At 45.5% G+C, this 19,487-nt stretch overlaps 1 protein-coding gene across 2 annotated transcripts; it reads right to left on the bottom strand.

The window, feature by feature from the left end:
- Nucleotides 1-13,136: 13,136 nt before the first annotated feature.
- Nucleotides 13,137-19,254, bottom strand: ENC1 (ectodermal-neural cortex 1). 2 transcript variants are annotated; one of them, XM_007461612.1, is made up of 2 exons: nt 17,451-19,254; nt 13,137-13,210 (listed from the first exon to the last, which is right to left on the bottom strand). In XM_007461612.1, exon 1 carries the CDS (start codon nt 19,245-19,247, stop codon nt 17,478-17,480), a length of 1,770 nt encoding a protein of 589 aa, XP_007461674.1. In that variant the 5' UTR covers nt 19,248-19,254; the 3' UTR covers nt 13,137-13,210; nt 17,451-17,477. The 2 variants fall into 2 exon arrangements, with proteins under 2 accessions (XP_007461674.1, XP_007461675.1); XM_007461613.1 differs by lacking the exon at nt 13,137-13,210 and having other exon boundaries at nt 17,478-19,060; nt 19,157-19,247.
- Nucleotides 19,255-19,487: the final 233 nt, after the last annotated feature.

Below are 19,487 nucleotides of genomic sequence, written 5' to 3'. Positions count from 1 at the left end.
TTCAGCAGTGCCAAGGCTGCAGACCACAATGGTGGTATCAAATGTCCTGCAATGATATCAAGAAAAGTGGTTTGGAGGACTGAGCTATTGGCCAACAGACTATGTACTTCTGTAAAATGACGCTTATCAGAGATTGTATTAAGAAGTTCTGTCCATAGCCAAGCCACTGAGAATATATTTTCTGATTCCATTCATTCAAATATGTTTGAAGTCCCAGGTCTGAACTGGCAAAGGAACCCAAAAAAGGCAGTTAGAAATACAAGCGTTTATTAGGCAGCTTGGATTAAGGGGGCCAATAGAACGTGAAACAGAAAAGAACAGTCTGTTTCTGGTTGGGTATATCTGTTGTTGAATGATATATAAAACTTGGCCATAGGGCTTCCCTGGTGGCGCAGTGGTTGAGAGTCCGCCTGCCAATGCAGGGGACACGGGTTCGTGCCCCGGTCCGGGAGGATCCCACATGCCGCGGAGCGGCTGGGCCCGTGAGCCATGGCCGCTGAGCCTGCGCGTCGGGAGCCTGTGCTCCGCAACGGGAGAGGCCACATCGGTGAGAGGCCCGTGTAACACACACAAAAAAAACAAAAAAACTTGGCCATAGTGCCTACTATATTCCTAAGGTCCTGATGCCCAGCCTGCTTCCAGAGGAAAAGAGAGCAAGATTAGAAAAATATTCACATGGAAAGAAGTCAATGACATATTAAAAGAAAAATGCAAGTTGCAGATTCAGTAGTATGCTTGATCCTCCTTGCTCCAGCCCATGACCAAACTTACCAGAATCCAAGCAAGCACGGTATTATGGATCAGCTGCATTTAGGCCACAGGCCACAGCACTTTAGAGGCCATCGCAGAAAGTTCACCCATCAAGGATGATACCTTCTCTGTGGAAAGGTATGTCCCAAATATCAAACAATTCTTGCTTATCAGCTTTTAAACATGAGTCATTCTTAAAGGCTTCCAAAAATTTGTTACACAATGGCTTAACTTGGCCCTACCTTGATTCTTATTTCTCAAAAGCTGGGTGGTTTATAAAAATTATTTCCCAGGAGCAAGCTAACATGTTCTCATCATCTTTCATTCAGGCCTTTGGTGCATTTCTGTGGACCCTCCCACCATAGGCGGCCCATGAAGAACCAAACCTCACCTCCAAAAATATTTTTTCAAATCCCCTGGAAAATATTCCCATCTGGAATTATGATTAACAGGTTAAATAACAAGTTGAGTATCTATTACTATTTAAATAAATCTAGTTTTAGGCATCACACTATACAGGGAACAGGCAGAGTTACTTAGCTTTTTAAATTTTGGTAAAAAGAAGTTTGAAATTATTTTTATCAAGCTGCCACATGAAAACCATCCAGTCAACTTTTTTCTGGATTTAAAAAATTTATTCTTCATCATCTGTCATTTCTCCTTCAGTTAAAATTCTAAGGATGAGTTTGTGACAAGCAAGGCCTGTGGCTGTCAGTGATTCTACTTAAGCTCCTTGTACCATTTCCGGTGGGTGAAGGATGGCACACTGACAAGGCTTAACTTCATCTCCTGCTGTTAACGTGTCAGCAGAAGGGGATCTTCTTAGTGGAATCATTTGATAACTCTCCAATTACAAATAACTTTACAATGTAGAAAGGGGGGCCCCAAACTTTTTATTTCCTGTGACTAATATGGTTTCTTCTCTTCCTTTCTTAAAATTTCTAAGTGAATCACAGAGATGAACTGAAGGCTGAAAACAATATGTCAGCTTTTTAATAAACTTTGTCACCACAGAAAATGAAGCACAGGCTGAGAGTCAGGATCCAAGGTTGAATATAAACCCCAGAGTGGTAATCAGCTCTGATCCCATGATACTGCGAAAGCTTTGTCTTTGGGGTAGAGAGAGAAAACCCGTGATGAGCACTGAAAGGGAACTTTCAGCTTTTCCGTGGGGCCCCAGTTGAGACCGCTTTCAGTCACCCCTGCCCTGTGGAGTTTGTCCCGGGCGCCCTAAGGTAGGATGGGAGCGCAGCGCACAAGGCCTGCACCTCCCCTCCTGCCTGGCTGATGGCATTAAGACACTGGCATCCGTTAGTGGCAGCTTCCAAGGTGCTGTCCTCGGGTCATCTTCCAATTCTATATCCCGACAACAGAAAACTGACCTTGAGGAAAAACACTTGCTAGGGGGTCTGAAGGTGACCAGTGTGGGCTTCCTGCTGCTTCTATAGCTGTTAAGATCTTTGCAGGTGCATTCAATCATCATGCTGTTCCTGAGTAACATTATAGCTGGGGGGAAAAATAGGAGGAGAAATAACTGTGGAACTCGGCCTGCTCGGCATCTATTTCATAACCATGCTCAAAGGTCTCCACTGGAAAATCTTGAATAGATGCAATAGTCATGCTTTTAAAACTGATCAGAAAGGGATGGGCTGTGGTGAAACCACGTTCTTGTAAAATGCACATTAAATGCCTCCCAAATCCTTTTATTCAAAACCCCCAGATAAAAGGTGTAGTTTCTTCTCAAAGAAACCAAGGCTGCTTCTTCCTCAAAGAATAAGCTGTGAGAGCTGGTAAGACATTAGCAAATAGTCCATCTGAGCTAAAAGAAAAATAATGGTTCGGTTTTGTTAACATGGAGAAGTGCCATTACATTTAAGGCTTTGTTGTAGACTGCCCCTGGCGATTGCTGCTGTTATTAACCAGAATGTTCTAATTGGATATAAGCTCATTTATGGGGCAGAGGGAGGAAGAGTGTTTGCCCAGGTGACTTGTAACAAAATGAACTAAGCAGATGTTAGGCATCCTGAAATTACACCCAATTTTTCATGAGTTGTTAGACACTGAGATGCTCTGAAAATCCTGCCTAAACTTGCAGCTTATTTGTGAGCAGAGCAATCATATCACTCTGCTCAGGGAGATTGTTGCCAAATGCTAGGAAGTTTTCAAAACCATTTAGTCATCCCCCCAAATATAAAAAGGAAAGTGAAGAAACTATCCCTCTGAAAGTGACATACTGAAAGCTGGGCCACTGGGGTGATCTCATCCCTATTCCAAACCTTCCCTCACCTGCTCCTACACCTGCCTGGCCCACATGAAATCACAGGCCCACAGGGTGAGATAGCAGGTAGCGGGTGATTTCAATCTTAGCCTTCAGTTGTAACCCTCCTGAGTTAGTCAGGTCCTCCGAGAAGCAGACATCAAGACAGGAGGAGCCCAGCAAGAGACATTCAGGAGAAAGGCCTGTGAAGAATAAGGGGAGACAACCAGAGAAGGTAGGGATGGCGTTCAGACTGCATCCCAGGTCGGACCCCTGGGAAGCAAGGCAGGAAGGAGGGAAAGCACTTTTCTAAACATTAACGTTTCATGTTGGTAGTAGGTAGAGGGGCCACCATGTCAGGCACCAGCTGCTCCGTCTACTCATTCCACTTCCCTTTTGTGCAGATCCTATCCAGTGTAGTAGGTTACCGAGACCGATGCTATGCCCATCACAGACTCTGCTACCTCTCCAGGTCCACCTGTGAACACGGGTGTTCATGCGTAAGCCAAACCCCGGAGAGAAGAGGGCAGCTCTTCTGCACTGTCTGTCTCTGCTTTCCCCCTTTCTGCTCACCACTGAGGGCTGCTGCCGGCCCCTAGTCTCCAGGTGCAATTACAACTTCCGCTTCCCACCTCGAGGGTGGCTCCTTTCCTCTCTGGTTCTGAAAGAGCACATACAAGCTTTCTCAGAGATGCAGAAGGAGCGTTCCTGCCCATCCCTTGCTCTCAGAAGGAGGAAGGGATCTCCAGCCAGCCTGAGTAACTCACTGAATGTTGAATGTCAGAGCACAAGCAGTGCCAACCCAGAGGCCCCAGGACTCCGTGGTTCTCTGCCCTTGGACATGGTTCTTGGATGGCAAGAAAAGCTCTGAGTGCATTCAGAGGCTGTACAGGCAGTCAAGCCCCTAGACCCATTCACCTCACAGCCTTCTCTCTGGTCTGCTGGAAGCAAAGGGCACCCGGCAGTGTTACCTGCCTCCATGGTGCCTCTGTGCCCCATCCCGTTCTCCAGCCCCAGCGATGCCCAGACGGAAAGGTGCCTCTTCACAGGAAGTTCAAGGAGCCTGCCCTAGCTCAGGCCACAAGGCCCACCTACGTCATCCGAGAGAGAAACGTTCTGCTTCCCCCCAGCTAACTTTAATCAGCTCCACCAGAGCTTTCTGAAAGACCCATTGTTCTTCCCAAATGGTTTGGTTTATCTCTGAACATTTCTACATTTCCACCTGAGATTATTATCCCTTCCTTCTCTGATTATTTTTAAATTTTTTTCCTAGCCAGTGAACCAATGAATGACGAAATGAATTTCTAGTTATATGGGCGTTTGGACACCCACACTGCCACGTATGAAGTTAGCTTTCTGCTCCAGAGAAATACCTGAACATGGAAATAAGAATATATTACAGTACTTAAATTTCAAACACAAAGTCTTGTGGAGGAAAAAAATGTGCAGAAATAAAAATCTCTGAATCAGCATTTACACTGTGAGTGCAGATATTCACTTCAAGGTATTTGCTAAAATACTGACTGTCATTAACCTGTGAGTCAGTCGATTCTAGCAGTGTGGATTCTAAGTTCGCCGTTTGGAATGTGGGACAAATCCTCCTAGCGGCGATGTTATAATTGGTGGCTGGTTCCCCAGTTACCCATCATGACTCCACATCCTAAGCCTCCGCTAGGCAGGCTGATCCTGGGTCCCGGGACAATGAATGCAGGGATGGGAAGAGAGTTTTCCTCTCTTTTCAGTACATGGAGTCCACCCATGGCGACAGTTAAAAAAAAAAAATATATATATATATATATATACTGTATACTTTATTAGATTTAACAATTTATTTGACATCCTTAAAAGACTCCTTTTGTTTCTTTTTACTTTTTGGCATTTAATAGACTTGATTGATTGATTGATTGATTTTTTGCTGTACGCGGGCCTCTCACTGCTCTGGCCTCTCCCGCTGCGGAGCACAGGCTCCGGACACGCAGGCTCAGCGGCCATGGCTCACGGGCCCAGCCGCTCCGTGGCACGTGGGATCTTCCCGGACCGGGGCTCAAACCCGTGTCTCCTGCATCGGCAGGCGGACTCTCAACCACTGCGCCACCAGGGAAGCCCATAGACTTTCTTTTTTGAGAGCGGTTTTAGGTTCACAGCAAAATTGAGGGCAAAGTACAGAGTTCCCCCACACCCCCTTACCCGCTCCTCTGGCCAGCACAGCACACAACCTTCCCTTCTATCAACCAAAGTTGGTCCATTTGTTACAGCCTGTGTGTGTTAGGAACCTACAAGGACACATCATTGTCACCCACAGTCCATAGTTTGTTAGGGTTCACTCTTGGTGTACATTTTATGGGTTTGGGCAAATATAGAATGGCATGTGTCAATGATTATAGTATCATACAGAATAGTTTCACGGTCCTCAAACTCTTCCATGCTCTGCCTATTTATCCCTCCCTCCTCCTTAACTGTAACATTTTGAAGTAAAATATTGCCTTTCTCATCCTTCTCTCACCTGCTACTGACTCACCAACAGGCCTCCTGACTCCCAGTGTCCCCCTGGGTGTGTCTTCCTGTTCGAGCCCCCCTCGGGCAGGCGCTCCCCCCAGGGTTCCCAACCCCCGGCCACCCTCAGAGTGGCCTGATTCACAGGAAGGGATGAATGGCTAACAGCCCCCCAATGGAGCTGAGGTGTTTCCGTTTTGAGAAAGGGCGCTGACTGACCCTCTCTACCTCTTGAATAGCTACACTCTCAGGAGGTGCCAGAAAGGGACGTGAGGTGGACCACCACCCACCAGACACGTCTCCCTGGGGTTTCTTCTGCTTCCTCCTCTTTCTCCCTTCCTTCCCTTCAGAGCAGACACATGCAAGTACAATTCCTAGATCTGTTCTCTCAAAATGGTTCTTGTGGCAGCAATGCCTGGGCCAGAATGTGTGGAGATGGCTGAGTGGGACACCGGTGTTTGCAATTTAGAGTTTGCACCTAGATTAGTTAGATCCTCAGAGAGAGACATTTTAGTCCTTCACTTTGCAGGTGTCCAATTTGTGTCTACTGATTTCATCTTCTTTGCAGCTACAATATTAGCAAGTACCCTCAGCCCTTCTAGGATGTCCAATAAATGCTCCCAGCAGCATCTAAAAACTGGGTGTAAAATCACTTTTCGTAACAAGACAAATCATCTGATAACCGAAGAAAAGGATTAGTGAGAGACTTGGCTGCACCTCCAACTGCCTTTCCTCGACGCAGTCCCCCATCTTTGTGCAGATAAAGATTATGGTTGCCAAGGAAACAGGACCAGAGAGAGAAAGATAGAAACTTTGTCTCATTTGGTTTTCCCCGGATTCACAAAGCAAGCTGGGTTGTAATCAGAGCTGGATGAGATTATGGTAGATTTGTAATTTACTTAGTCAAATTGCTTTTAATTCCTAGTCATGCCTTAATGTACACTTTTTTTTCTTCTGAAAGTTAGGTCTTGCACTTAGTGGTCCAAAGTCTGACAAATAACAGCTTTAAAATTCATTGTCTATGATTAAACTCAAATACAGGACAGATGGCTTGTCTAAGTATGTGTCAGACAGGCAAAGCACTTAAGATTTGTGACAGGCAAGACCAGGAATTAACTGCTAAGATTTTTGCGTTTATTCATACATTCATGTGCACATGAATACAACTATAAAACTCACTTTAGTGTTCTCACTTTATTCAGAATATTCCCAAACAAAGCAACTGCTCTCCCTTTGGCAAACCAGATGCCCTAATCTCAACCCCATTAACTCAAAATCCATTTTTCTCATACTATATGTATTGTGTACATTTCATCTTACTCTGACATTCAGGATGAAAATAACAGCCCTTTGAAAGCCCAGCTTGCCCAGGACCCAAAATGTTGGTTCCCACCTCATTTTTATGAAACTTTTTGTTGAAATATTTAATTTTTTTATTGAACAAACATTTGTCTATCAAAATAAATGAAAAACGACCAAATGAGAACAGGCAAAGGCTATTTATTTTGAGCTTGCTATAGCAGGGGAGTCAGCCACTGTCACTTGGTTTTGGAAGAGACTCAAAGGCAGGCTCAGAAGTGGGAAAGCTGTGTAAGTGGGAAAAAGGGAAGGTTTCAGATATGCCCTGATTGAAGGCTGGTGGCCTAGGGAAGCTGGAAGCAGGCTAACTAGAAGTAGGTACCCTATGTGATAGTTAGGGGGGCATATTTGATTTTGCTCTGGTTGGTCCCAAGTTGGAAGCAGTAACAAAAATTAAGTAAGCTGGAAGTTATTAATCAATTCCTGGCTGTTTGGGGCCAATTGTTAACACGGTTATTGTTTGGCTTCTGGGACCAGTTGCTAGAGATAGTAATCTGACTTCCTGCAAGTCTGTTTTGCAGATTGCAGGCTGACATCCTGGGCTGGTTACCGCAGATAATGGGGTTGGTTTCCTGCGCTGGTTGCTGCAGACTGTGGGTCAGAGTTCTATTTTTATTATGCTCTGGCCATTGTCCATTTGTATATTCAATCTCTCAGGCAATAAACATTGTATGAACAAAAAAGTACACTGAGCCTAAGTGTACAGCTTAATGAATTATCAAGTATAACAACCACCCAGGGCCCCCATTTATTTTAAAATTCTCCTCAATCAGAATCTTAGAAGCCTGTTGTCAAGAAACACTGTGAGTTGGAGGGCAGATTCTTTCCCTGTGCTTCTTTAGTCCTGGTGTCCAGGGGTGGGACTCACCAGCTGCAACCTTCTCGGCCAGTGTCACAAAGTCAAGTCTTCCCAGACACAACGGACATGGGCAGCCCTGGGTTTCCCACAATCAGGCTCAGCCCCATGAATCACCGTTCTCCACATTCCTGGACAGGTCAGAGAGTGTGCCTTGAAATCCAGGCTTCACCACTCCCTTGGGCAAGTTAATCTCTCCAAACCTGTTTCTTAATCTACCAAATGGGGTAGCAATTGTGCCTGTTCTCAAGACCTCCCTGGAAGTCCAGTGGTTAAGACTCTGTGCTCCCGCTGCAGGGGGCATGGGTTCGACCCCTGGGGGGGGAATTAATATCCCACACAGTGTGGCCAAAAAAAAAAATAGTGTCTGTTCTCATTGGATTGCTGTAAGGATCAGTTAAGGTGATGGACATACAAACTTTTAACACAATTCCTCACACAGAATAAGCACTCAGATTTTGATTTATTGGATGTTTAGCATGTCTAAAAATGACAGCTGAAAATTAGTGAGAAACTACTATGTGCCAGGCACTGGGCTTGGTGCTTAAATGTATATTATTAAATGTTTCTATTAGAGAATATTAATCATCCTTATTTTATAGAGGAAGGAGATGAGGCTTACAGATGTTAAGAAACCTCTCTGTACTTACCTGCATTTTTTGTGAGAATTAAAAGAGATGAACGACACATGTCCTTAGTGCAGTCCCAGCACATCGTAATCACTCAATCACCGGGGCTATTGTTTAAGCTGACCCTTGGATTATCCACTGTGACAGACCCTAGGCAGCAATTAATTGCCTAGCCAACGTGTGTTCTCCCTTTCACCCTTGCCAACAAAAATCACCTTTTGTGTCAGGCAGCATCATGCCTCCATAAAAGTACTCCTCTTGGGCTTCCCTGGTGGCGCAGTGGTTGAGAGTCCGCCTGCCGATGCGGGGAACACGGGTTCGTGCCCCGGTCCGGGAGGATCCCGCATGATGAGGGCAATTGTCCTGCTATCAGATTTTTACCTATCATGCATATACGGATAATAGCAAATTTTCTTTTAATCTGACTTTTGCTGAATTTAATTGCTGACTTTTGCTGAAGGAAAGTCTCTTGAGATTCTTGAAGAGTATCTTGATAATGCAAAATAAACATAAAAAAAAAAAAAAAAAAAAAAGTACTCCTCTTATCAGGCTCCCTTACTTCTTTGGAAGTTCCTGAGACCCAGTTCTGGCCAATGAGAGATAAATGTAAGTCTCCTAGGTGGGCCTTTTGGGAAAACGATTATTGTCCCAAGAAAAAGGAAGTTTCATCTGACACATACTTCTTCCCCCTTTGTCCCCATCTTTGCTGCCTAGAAAGCACATGGAATGCCATGAGGTACAGCTGCCATCCTGTAAGCGTGAGGACTAAAGGCCCATGCCCAGGATGCCAAGGCAGAAAGAAGAACTGCAGACCCCTGATGGCCTCGTAGGGATACTGTCCCAGCCGTGGACTGCCAGCCTCCAAAGGGTTTCACCACTGTGGTTAAACCACCATGGCCAAATTTCTATTACATGCAGCTGAAGGCAATCCAAACTAATACAGCTGCTGCTTGGGGTGATGTGAATCTTGAATGAACTGAAATTTCCAAACGACTGAAAATTAGGAATTTGAAGTTATCTTTTAATCTGTTTACACATCCCAACTGAGATGATAAAGAAAAAGAAATCCTGAGAATGAAAAGTCGGTTCCCAATCATCTCTACGTGAATTATTCTCAACCCTTCTGAGGACTGGTGTCATATATGGTGTCATCAACAGGGTTTCCATGGGTCATCAGCACCGTGCACCAAGGTGTCTGAGGACTCTTGTCAGTCATTTATTCTCAAAGCTTGGCTCTAGACCAGCCTCACCCAGCACAGAACTGAATGATGCTTCTGTAAAACCTGAGGCATCTGCTCTGGCATCTTGGTCAAAGTCCAAGGGCGGTAATTGCATTCTGCCTACTTGTGAGAGCTCCTAGATTTCTAATTAGGTAGCATTTATGTTCTCTCCAAAAAAGATTATGCCCAATGTTGCTCTGCCCATTAAAAAGGGGTCCACCCTAAGTGATAAAGGAGCATCTCATTGTGACACGAAGCCGTCACGAGGTGGAAGCAGGAGGCTTCCTCTGGCTTTACAATGAGCCAGCTGGGATGGCGGCTTTCCACTTGCAAGAAGCTAAGTATACCAGAGGGGTTAAACTTGTGATTTTCTGTGCCATTTCAGAGAAATAATATGCACATATTTCCACTCACTTTAAATGATTCTAAGGTCATGTCAGATGAAAAGAGGATTGAACTACAGCCCCTTCTCTCACAGCTTTCCTATCAAAATATATCCCACATGATGAGTACAGAAACTAAATTCCTTCTATATACTAAGTATGCTGTCTCATCCTTGCATAGTACATGACTTTATATTCTAAGCTATCAATAACCCTAACTGAGGTAGTTTTGGTTTGCTTAAATATTCTAAAAGGTCAAAAATTTAAATTATTTAATGTGCAAAATTGCTTTCATAAATGGACGTAACTAAATGGTGAAATAGAAGACATCCAATAGAAATGATCCTCTTTTGGATTAAACTAGAAAAAGCACAAGTTTTCAATGCCTAAAATTATGTTGTGTTCAAATAAAGACCCATACACACGATGAAGAGAAAATCTCTAATAATTTATTTGACCTTCAGTTTCACATTGTGAAAAAAAAAATAACAGTTTTACAAAACCTCAAAGATGTAGTAGCAAACAAGTACATATGAACACGAACACTTTACTTCAACTTATACAGTTTTGTACGTGAACCACATATTCAATAGTCAAGAGAGGGATATTATTCAGCTCTAATCATTCTTATTCAGACAGGTGTCAAGCCCAGAGAAAAGGGGGCTACACAATTATACCAGAAGTGGAAGGCTGCCCTTTGTTATCCGTTTCCACAGCAACCAGTCCACAGAATAAGAAGAACCTTCTCTGTCTTATGCCAAGGTTTTTGTGTGCACTGTGCTGTGAATTGTATTTGCTTCAAAGTGTAGGACGTTTCACAGGGTGAGAATGGTCAAGTAGTGAGCCCAAATGCCTCCACCCATTCAAAGAGTGGGGAGTCCAGAAAGTTCCCTGCAGGCTGGGGGCCCACCCTGACCACAGCTCCCTAATAGAGAATTCAAGGACAGACCACAACTTTGAAACAACTGCAAAAAATTCACCCTGCTTTCAAAAGCCACGCAGTGACACCCACATGTTGGCAGATTTGCATCATAAACTACGGAGCTGTAACTGCTACAATATACTGCCAGGGTACAATCAGACGTTTGTATTGTTTAGAACAGGGGTCCCCAACCCCCGGGCCGTGGACTGGTGTTGGTCCTAGGCCCATTAGGAACCGGGCCGCACAGCAGGAGGTGAGCGGAGGGCAAGCAAGCGAAGCTTCATCTGCCGCTCCCCGCCGCTCACATTACCACCTGAACCATCCCCCCTGAACCGCTCCCCACGCCCCCCACCCCAGTCCGTGGAAAAACTGTCTTCCACGAAACCGGTCCCTGGTGCCAAAAAGGTTGGGGACCGCTGGATTAGAACACATCTAGAAGTGAGGGGCTGACTACCGCAAAGTATTGAGACCCTTTGATTCCAACCGTTCATTTATTTTGGTCCAACTATAACCCACTTATTCACGGCACGAAAAGACATGTACAATTAGTCTAACATATTCAGGTGGAGAGAAATGTGAAGGATTCATCTGTCATTAGACAATGCAAACACACGATGTCAAAGGTTATTGGTCTTAAACCCTATTTTCTAAAATACAGTAATGAGAGAAACAGCAATGAAAGCAGTGCGAATTTGCAAATTCTGAGCTTCCCCGGACACCTGTGAGGAAGCACCTATGAGTCTACCACTAATAACTATCACGGCACGTGTTTAGGAAACAAGCACTTGAACTAGCAAAGAACGTATTCACAACTGATCCCCAACTCTCCCAGAAAGCCTCTCAGCAAGGGCCACTGCTTACAATTCTTTGGTGTTTGGGGGCCATATGTGTCACTTCTGTGCACCAAAGAGTTCTTTTAGAGACTTACCTAAGAGGGAGCACTAAAGTATACATTGTACCCATGTGAATATTGCCTTGGAGAACTTTTAGCACTTGCTAAACCCTACAGCAGGAAGAGAGAAGGACCCATCCAGGTCAAGTAAATCCGGTGAGTGAATTAATTTCCATCGGTGAGTGTTTCGTTTTCTCCTGTTAACTGTGGTTATGGCCAAGCATTCTCATCGGGTAATAAATAGATAAATAAATAAACTTTGGACAATGCCTTTACCTGTGCCCTATATACAGAACTAGTCCATAGCATTTTCCAGGATTTCAGGATATTACACAGAGGAGAAAAAACAACAACAACAACAACAAAACAACTGCCAAGCGATTTGGTCCTTTCCAAATTTCAGTAGCTGAGATTGAAGCGAGTGAATCGGACAGGAAGGGGAAGGGCAGAAAGAAGCCTTCCCTTGCCCCAGGAGCCATTGGCAGCACCACAGCCCACAAAACCCCAGTCAAAGTTGATGAGTCTGAGAAAAATGACCTTCATGCTTTCTCTACCTCTAGGATGTAACTTAAGTTTCTGTCTTGTAATCCTTCCCTGTCTTGACATTTACAAAATCCCACCCCCCACCCTTCCCAACCCACCCTCCAGTTATATTCCTAATTGTAACTCCAAAGTTTTCACTTTTGTGCAGCAGAGCACATCATAACAGCCACAAAATTGTGCAAAACGTACAACCATTCACACGCGTCCATACACGTGAAGACAACTGTAAGCATTGTTTCAGCATGCAGGCCTCAAACAATAAATAGCTAAATCTACAACAAATTTCTTACCAGCCAAGGGAAAGTTTAAAGTCACTTATAAATAGAAAAGAACATCTACCAAACAGCTACCAACAATGTCCCCATTGTTCAGAAACGTTCCTGGGGAGCACAGCCCCTCGGAGATTATCGTGGAGTCCAGTGGTCCTCACTCTGCAGCCAGCCCAGCAAACGTCCCTCCAGGCCCCCCAGTCGGGCTTTCAATCTCCAACAGCAGCTGGTGTGGAGGCTTCAAGCTTGCTCCTCAGAGAGAGGTGACAACCATTTCAAATTTTACACATAAATGGTGGAACCCATGGAAATCAAATGCTGAATATGGTACAGCGAGGGAAAAGGGCCGGCTTTTCTCTCCCTTTGAGGGGCTGATTAATGCTGACATTAATCCACAATTACAAGACAAGGACTAGATCACAGGTTCATTCATTCATATTTAAACCATGTGCCTCTTGCACTGAAAACCCCACCCCCCCTCCCCCCTTCCTTCAAGTCCAGTTAGAAGCATTTACAAGGTGTGGTGGATTGGACTGTAGCAACTTCTTTTCCTTTTTCTTTTCTTTCTCTTCATTCAACTTGGCCTCTCCAAAGTAGAAATCCCATCTTGTCTCATTGAGGGATGGAGTCAGCTAAACTAGAGGAAAAGGAAAATTTTTTGTTAGTCTCAAAATCTGAAAAAAAAAATTAAACTTGGGACAGAGTAGGTCAATATGGCTTCCAAAGGTCTTAATTACACATTTGGTAGGTGCATTCATGCATGCAGATGGCCCAACAAAAACCGTGGTATCCGAAGAAAGATCTTTGCTTCTTTCCTAAACATATATACGTTTAAAATTCAAACCTATACATCTAGGTGCTGTTACGAGTTGCCTTCTTCTGCTTCCGACATTCATAATTCCTCTCCACAGTTAAACAGAGCCACTGTAAAGTGATCACCAGAGGGTCACAAGAGATTCCTTTGCCACCCCTCCCCGACAAGAGATTCCTTTGCCAATCCCCTCCCCGCACCCGCCCACCCCCCGCCCCCGCCGCTGCCTTGGGCCCATTTACCATAAAGGATTCCAAATTAAATTTATTCACCATATAGAAGGCAGACATATTAATCCTCTTATTTAAATGCATCTCTGCTATTCATTACGGCAGAAATCAGTCTCGCTTTCTTTCACATGACAGCATACCAGGCCTCACCAGCCCAGGGCTGGAGTTTATTCTCCAAGTTCATCAGTCCACACTTAGGAGACTCGGGCTGTGGTATGCAGTGTTATTATCTACAGAATCAACCGCCATTAAACGTGAATATAAATTCAAGGTGCCATAACCACGAAGCCTGCACATTTCATGGGAGCTGGTGTTTCCCCACACCACCCATCCTTCCCATTTAGTTAAGTCTAATTTTACAGAAGGAGAGTTTGCAGAGGGCTTTTGTCTTTCAAATGCTCACCCTATCTGTTCTTGGAGCCCATTTCCAGCCCTAGCATAAGAGTCTGCAGCCCCAGTGCTGAAACTCGAAGTACAGACAGAGGGAATTCAGGAGGGGTGCTCATCACTTGCACTGACTTCTTGCTCTTGTGTGTTCGGAAGTCTGATTCATTTCATTAGTTGTTTCTTTTGGCAGTTTCATAACAGTGATTCAAGCTTTCAAGACATTCCTTAGACTACGGGTGTGATCGCCCACCCTCACCTTCTTGAAACCTATACATCAACATTAGCCCTAAAGAATGTTATCTTGTAATAATATGAAATGTCAAGATGTTGCATACTCAAACAGAAAAACAAAAAACCCCAAAACAAAAACACCACTAAAAAGGGGGGCCGGGGGCTTCTCTGGTGGCACAGTGGTTGAGAGTCCGCCTGCCGATGCAGGGGACACGGGTTCGTGCCCCGGTCCGGGAAGATCCCACATGCCGCGGAGCAGCTGGGCCCGTGAGCCATGGCCACTGAGCCTGCGTGTCCGGAGCCTGTGCTCCGCAACGGGAGAGGCCACAACAGTGAGAGGCCCGCGTACTGCAAAAAAAAAAAAAAAAGGGGGGGGGGGTGCCGGGAACAAAGCAAACCAAAATCCAAACGCCGTCAAGTTGGGGGCCACACAGCACCATGAAAATGGAGCGAAATCAAAAGTAATTTCCTCTTTGTCCCTTCCCAGCAGCTGGGAGCAGCTGGAGAGAGTTAAAATCTCCTTGGTGGATAAGCTTTTAGACCTAGGGAAACTTTTTGTTAACACTGTATTAATTCAGGTAGCACCTACATGTGGAGGGCAAAGCCAGGTCCCGGAAGCGTTTGCAGCTTAGGACTGATACCTACACAGCACCTCTTTTAAGTCACTCCATCCGGCTTAAGTGTTTTAACACTATCTTGTGTGTAGTAAACTTTAGAAATTTAAACCAACATTCTCTCTGTCGGAAACTCCAACAGTGGCTTTGATCAGCCCCACGCCACCCTTTAAAAAGGCGAACCTGGCCCTGTCGAATTTCCTTATTCTGTGCTTGACTCTCTGGCTAAGAGCACCAAGGGCAGAGGGGATGTTGTTTCGAATATAACCGAACACTTTATTTGTTCCATTTCCCAGGGACCGGACATGTGTGATTAGGTTCAAATACCCAGGAGAGGGTGAATTCGAGTGTTTGCCAACATCCTCACTCTGGGCTGAGAAAGGAGGTACCAAAAACGAAGTATAAAGATAACAAGCTGATAACAGTCAAAGAAACCTCATTTTCGCATGACACACAAAGCTAATTCCACTGCGAGCTAAGGTCTAAACTGAAGGGAGGAAAGAAAACTAATACGAGTATTGAACACTTAATATGTACCAGGCACTGGCTAGGTATTTTCACGCCTTTCTTTCCTTTTCCCTCATTTATCAATTCACCCAAGTCTGAACTGGGACAGATCTTAAGGAAAGCACAATTCGAATCACTCATTTGACAAAGGAGATCTCTGAAGTGCAGAGAGGTCCAGACTCCACAGCTAGAAACAGAATGTACATGTGGTCTCTCTTTTCTACCTATATGACATATAGGATGTCAGCCACTTCCAAGGATGCCAGCCAGTCACCATTTGGATGTACCACCACCATCACTGGCAATTTTTAAGGCTCTCCTATGCAAATATAGTCAGTTTTGGACTAACACCCAATTTAGTACACTGTTAATTGATGCTTTTGCCTAGAAGGTCCTTTAAACCTTCTTTAGAGTTGAGTAATGCATTCATATCGCAAATGAAATAACCCCTTTCAGAGCATTTGTTTATTCAGGATTATTGAGATGCCAGCAAGGCTGCAAAAACCAGTTTGTAGCCCCATTTGCTCCCCAGAGGACGGTTCTGACAGTTCCTGCTCCTTTGAAGGAGTCTCAGTCCAGGAAAAATTACATTACTAAGAACTGTACTAACTGTAGTAGGCTGGAGGAGATAACTGAAGCAATGAAAGAAACAGAACGATTACATGTGAAAGGGAGGCCAGTTTTACTGAGAGATGAGGAAAGAAAAGACAAATGAGTCCAAACCCCTCTTTGCTAGAAGGTCCCCTTCAAAGTGTGAAACATACTAGGGAACACAGAACCAAACCTTTCCAAGGAATGAGTTCATTTTCCCAGCAGTTCCTCCAAAGCAGATTTTTAAATTTTATTCTCTTATTATTAGTAATGAGCCCATTAGTCACCAAAACAAATCAATCCACTCCGTGTGTTCTGTGCTACACTTAGATACGCTTAAGTGATTCCGAGGCCAATCCTGAGAATGCTTTATTTTAACAGCAGCAAAGCCATTTGCTTCCCGAACCCTGAACTGTGTAGGACTATTAATTATTTGAGCCAAGAGTATTATATACTCTTAAGTACACAAGACAAGCATTATGTACCCAGATATATGACACAGAAACACAACTTTTGTTCGCCCTGACAATAGGGTCAGCTTGACTGATTAACTCTGAAAAGCTGCAGGAAGGGCAGTTTAGATGGCTCAGTGTGTCCATACATCAGACAAGCTTATACAAGGCAGGTGCAACCTTTTATAAGGACAGACCTAGATTTCTCAAAAGTTAATAAATGCCCTAAAGGGGGCTATGTTTTGGGGGGGGTAGGGGAGAAGGAAAAACCTTTAAAATAAGCTAAAGAATAATTCTGGACAGAATACAATGGGAATAATTTTCAGCATTCAATATTTTAAACCCCACTTCATTCTAAAAAGGGTTTGAGGAAGTTAAATGTAAAAATCTACAATTATTTCCTGGGGTAATAACAATGTGAAGTTTATTAAGTAGCCATTCGGCGTGACCTCAAGTGCTTACACATGTGAAGTTTATTAAGTAGCCATTCGGTGTGAGCTCAAGTTCTTACATTCTAGAGCCAGACTGCCTGGGTTGATGTCTTGACCAACCCTTCCGCCTGCTAAGCCCTATGACCTTGAGCAACTTACTTAACCCCTGTGTACATCAGGTGTTTTCATCTACGAAGTGCTCTCATAATAATATCGCACAGGGTTGTTGTAGGGACCAAATGAAATGATCCATGCGAAACACACAGCCCAGCTGCCGGCACACAGGGAGGGCTCAGGAGACAAGGTTCCCAACCTTCTAAAAATGCTAATGCCTGGGTCCCACCCAGACCTAATGAAACCCAGCCGCTGGAGTGGGCAGGTTTCAGAAAGCTCTTTGGGAGACTCTGAGGCCCAATAAAGGCTGAGAACCACTGCCTTACGTTTAAGGGGTTGCAGCTGTGGTCAACACAAGTGTTTAAGTTCCGGGGTATAAGTGCTCTTATTTGTAGTTCACGTAGCACCTCTATAGGATGCGCTATATGGAGCCTGTTTCACTCATGTACGGGCTTACACAGCTAGCTCAACTATACGGATACTTACAGCTAAACTGACTCTTACCTTACGCTCACTCTCTTTAGGATGCATTGTGTTTAAGAGGGCAGATGTTTCCAGGTGCTGACAAATGCAGTAGGGATCAGCGAGTACGGGACCGTGGTTATGCTGTTCCACGCGTCCAACGTTGGATCGTAGCAGTCCAGAGTTTTGCATCGCTGAATGCCAAAGTACCCTCCAACCACGTAGAGTTTGTTTCCGGAGGCCACAGCGTGGCAGCTCATCCGCTTTGCTGTCACGTCTCCCACCTTGGTCCACTGGTAAGTCTCGCTATTGAATTTATAAGCAGAGCAGGCGGAGAACTCGGTATCTCCCCCCATAATAAAAATCTGGTTACCCAGCACAGCTGCCGCCGTGTAACGCCAGGGCTGGGGACAGGTGGCCGGGACCGTCCACCTGTTTTCACACTGATCGTAACACTGAACCTTGGGGAGCTTGTCATGACTGACGCTGGTACCTCCGAAAGCAAACAGCTTGAGCTTGGCACTCACCACTGCGGCATTGCTGACCCCTTCTCGGAGAGGGGCCACCATGGTCCATTTGTTGGTTGTGGGGTCATAATGTTCTACTTGCTTTAGAGAGACTGAGGGGGAGGCCGGGAGACAGCCAGTGGCGGCAGTGTGCCCCCCGACCACATACAGGCAGTGCTTCAGTTCAGCAGAGCCATGGCCAAACCTGGCCACCAGCATGGGGGCCGCCTTGGACCACTCCTCATGCAGGGTATCATAAACCCAGACATCTTTCGAGACTCCGTTCTCAGACCCTCGCCCCCCAGTAATGTATACTTTGCAGCCAATTGCACAGGCACTGAACTCTTTTCTCGGGCTGGGGATGTCGGCCTTGGGAATGATCTCTTTGGCCTTCTGGTCGACCAGATACAGCTTGTCACACATGAAAGTCTGTCCTCCCAAGAGGAAGAGGGCATGGCCGGTTTTCCGGGGCCGGGCACAGAGGCTGGTCACCACACCATCGTTCTGCAGGATTTTCAGCTTGCACCTGATGGCCTCTTCCACGATCTCCTTGCTCTTCCTCTGCTTGGTGATGAGCTCCTCCATGGCCACATTCTCCATGAGATAGATGGCCGGCAGCAGAGCCAGCCTCACCGTCTGCAACAGCTCCGGGAGATAGCAGTAGCGCTTCTTTAGGTCGTAGCTGATCCAGTTAATTGCAGACTCGTACACAAGTCTTTCGTCTTCCGTCTCCAGCTCTTCGCTGGACAGGAGCTGCACTACCATGTCCTGGGGCAGCTGGAGGAAATCTTCGTTCTTCCTGATGGTCTGGAAATTGCTGAGACACATCCTCCAGGAGAGCTCGTACAGCTTGGTGCACTGGTGCGCGTCGGACAGCAGCAGCATGCCCAGGCAGTTGGTGGGGTGCAGGTTCTTCTCTAGGAACTCAGCACAGGCATCCCGGATGTCTTGAAACTCCAGCATGTCGCCAGCTTCCAGGAGCGATTCTGCGTTTTCTTCATTGATGATGACCCGGGAGGAGTAAGCGTAGTCGAGGAGCAGCTCCAAGACTTCCGGGTGGATGGAGTTGTCGAAGTTGACTTCACTGTCCTGGCTCTCCTTCAGGCCGCCGCTGAACATGGCTTCAAAGTAGCGGCTGCACGCGGCCAGCACTGCCCGGTGACACGGGAAGGTCCTATTTCCGGCATGGAGAAGGACGTCGGTGAAGAGACGCTGCTGGCGTAACAGGTTCAGGTGAGTGAGGACACTGTCCGCGTAGGAGGACTTGTGGAACAGATAGATGTTAATGGAGCCACTGCTGGCCCTGGACTTGCGGTTCTCGTGCACGCTGACGGACATTTTGTTTCCACTCCTGAAAAACAAAACACAACTATTGAACCTGAGTGTTCAGAACGGCCGAACCAAACCAGCAATTGTTTTGGACAGAGGAAACAGAACACTTCGCTGTTGGCCCTGCCGCCTACTGTTCTGAATAATGGACAGTCAGGCCTATACAAAGTCAGAGACGGCTACCTACCTATAAGGAAAGACACTTACTATAATACTGTTGAGCTATTTAAACTATACACTGTTTAAAAA

Source organism: Lipotes vexillifer, unplaced genomic scaffold, assembly GCF_000442215.2.
Source record: "Lipotes vexillifer unplaced genomic scaffold, Lipotes_vexillifer_v1.1 scaffold779, whole genome shotgun sequence".
NCBI classification, from domain to species: Eukaryota; Metazoa; Chordata; class Mammalia; order Artiodactyla; family Lipotidae; genus Lipotes; species Lipotes vexillifer.
The sequence above is the reverse complement of the archived record's forward strand: the minus strand, read 5'-3'. Positions and strand labels throughout refer to the sequence as shown.

Bases quoted from the DNA above. Each gene is read 5' to 3' on its own strand.
- ENC1 (XM_007461612.1), bottom strand. From the start codon at position 19,247: ATGTCCGTCAGCGTGCACGAGAACCGCAAGTCCAGGGCCAGCAGTGGC.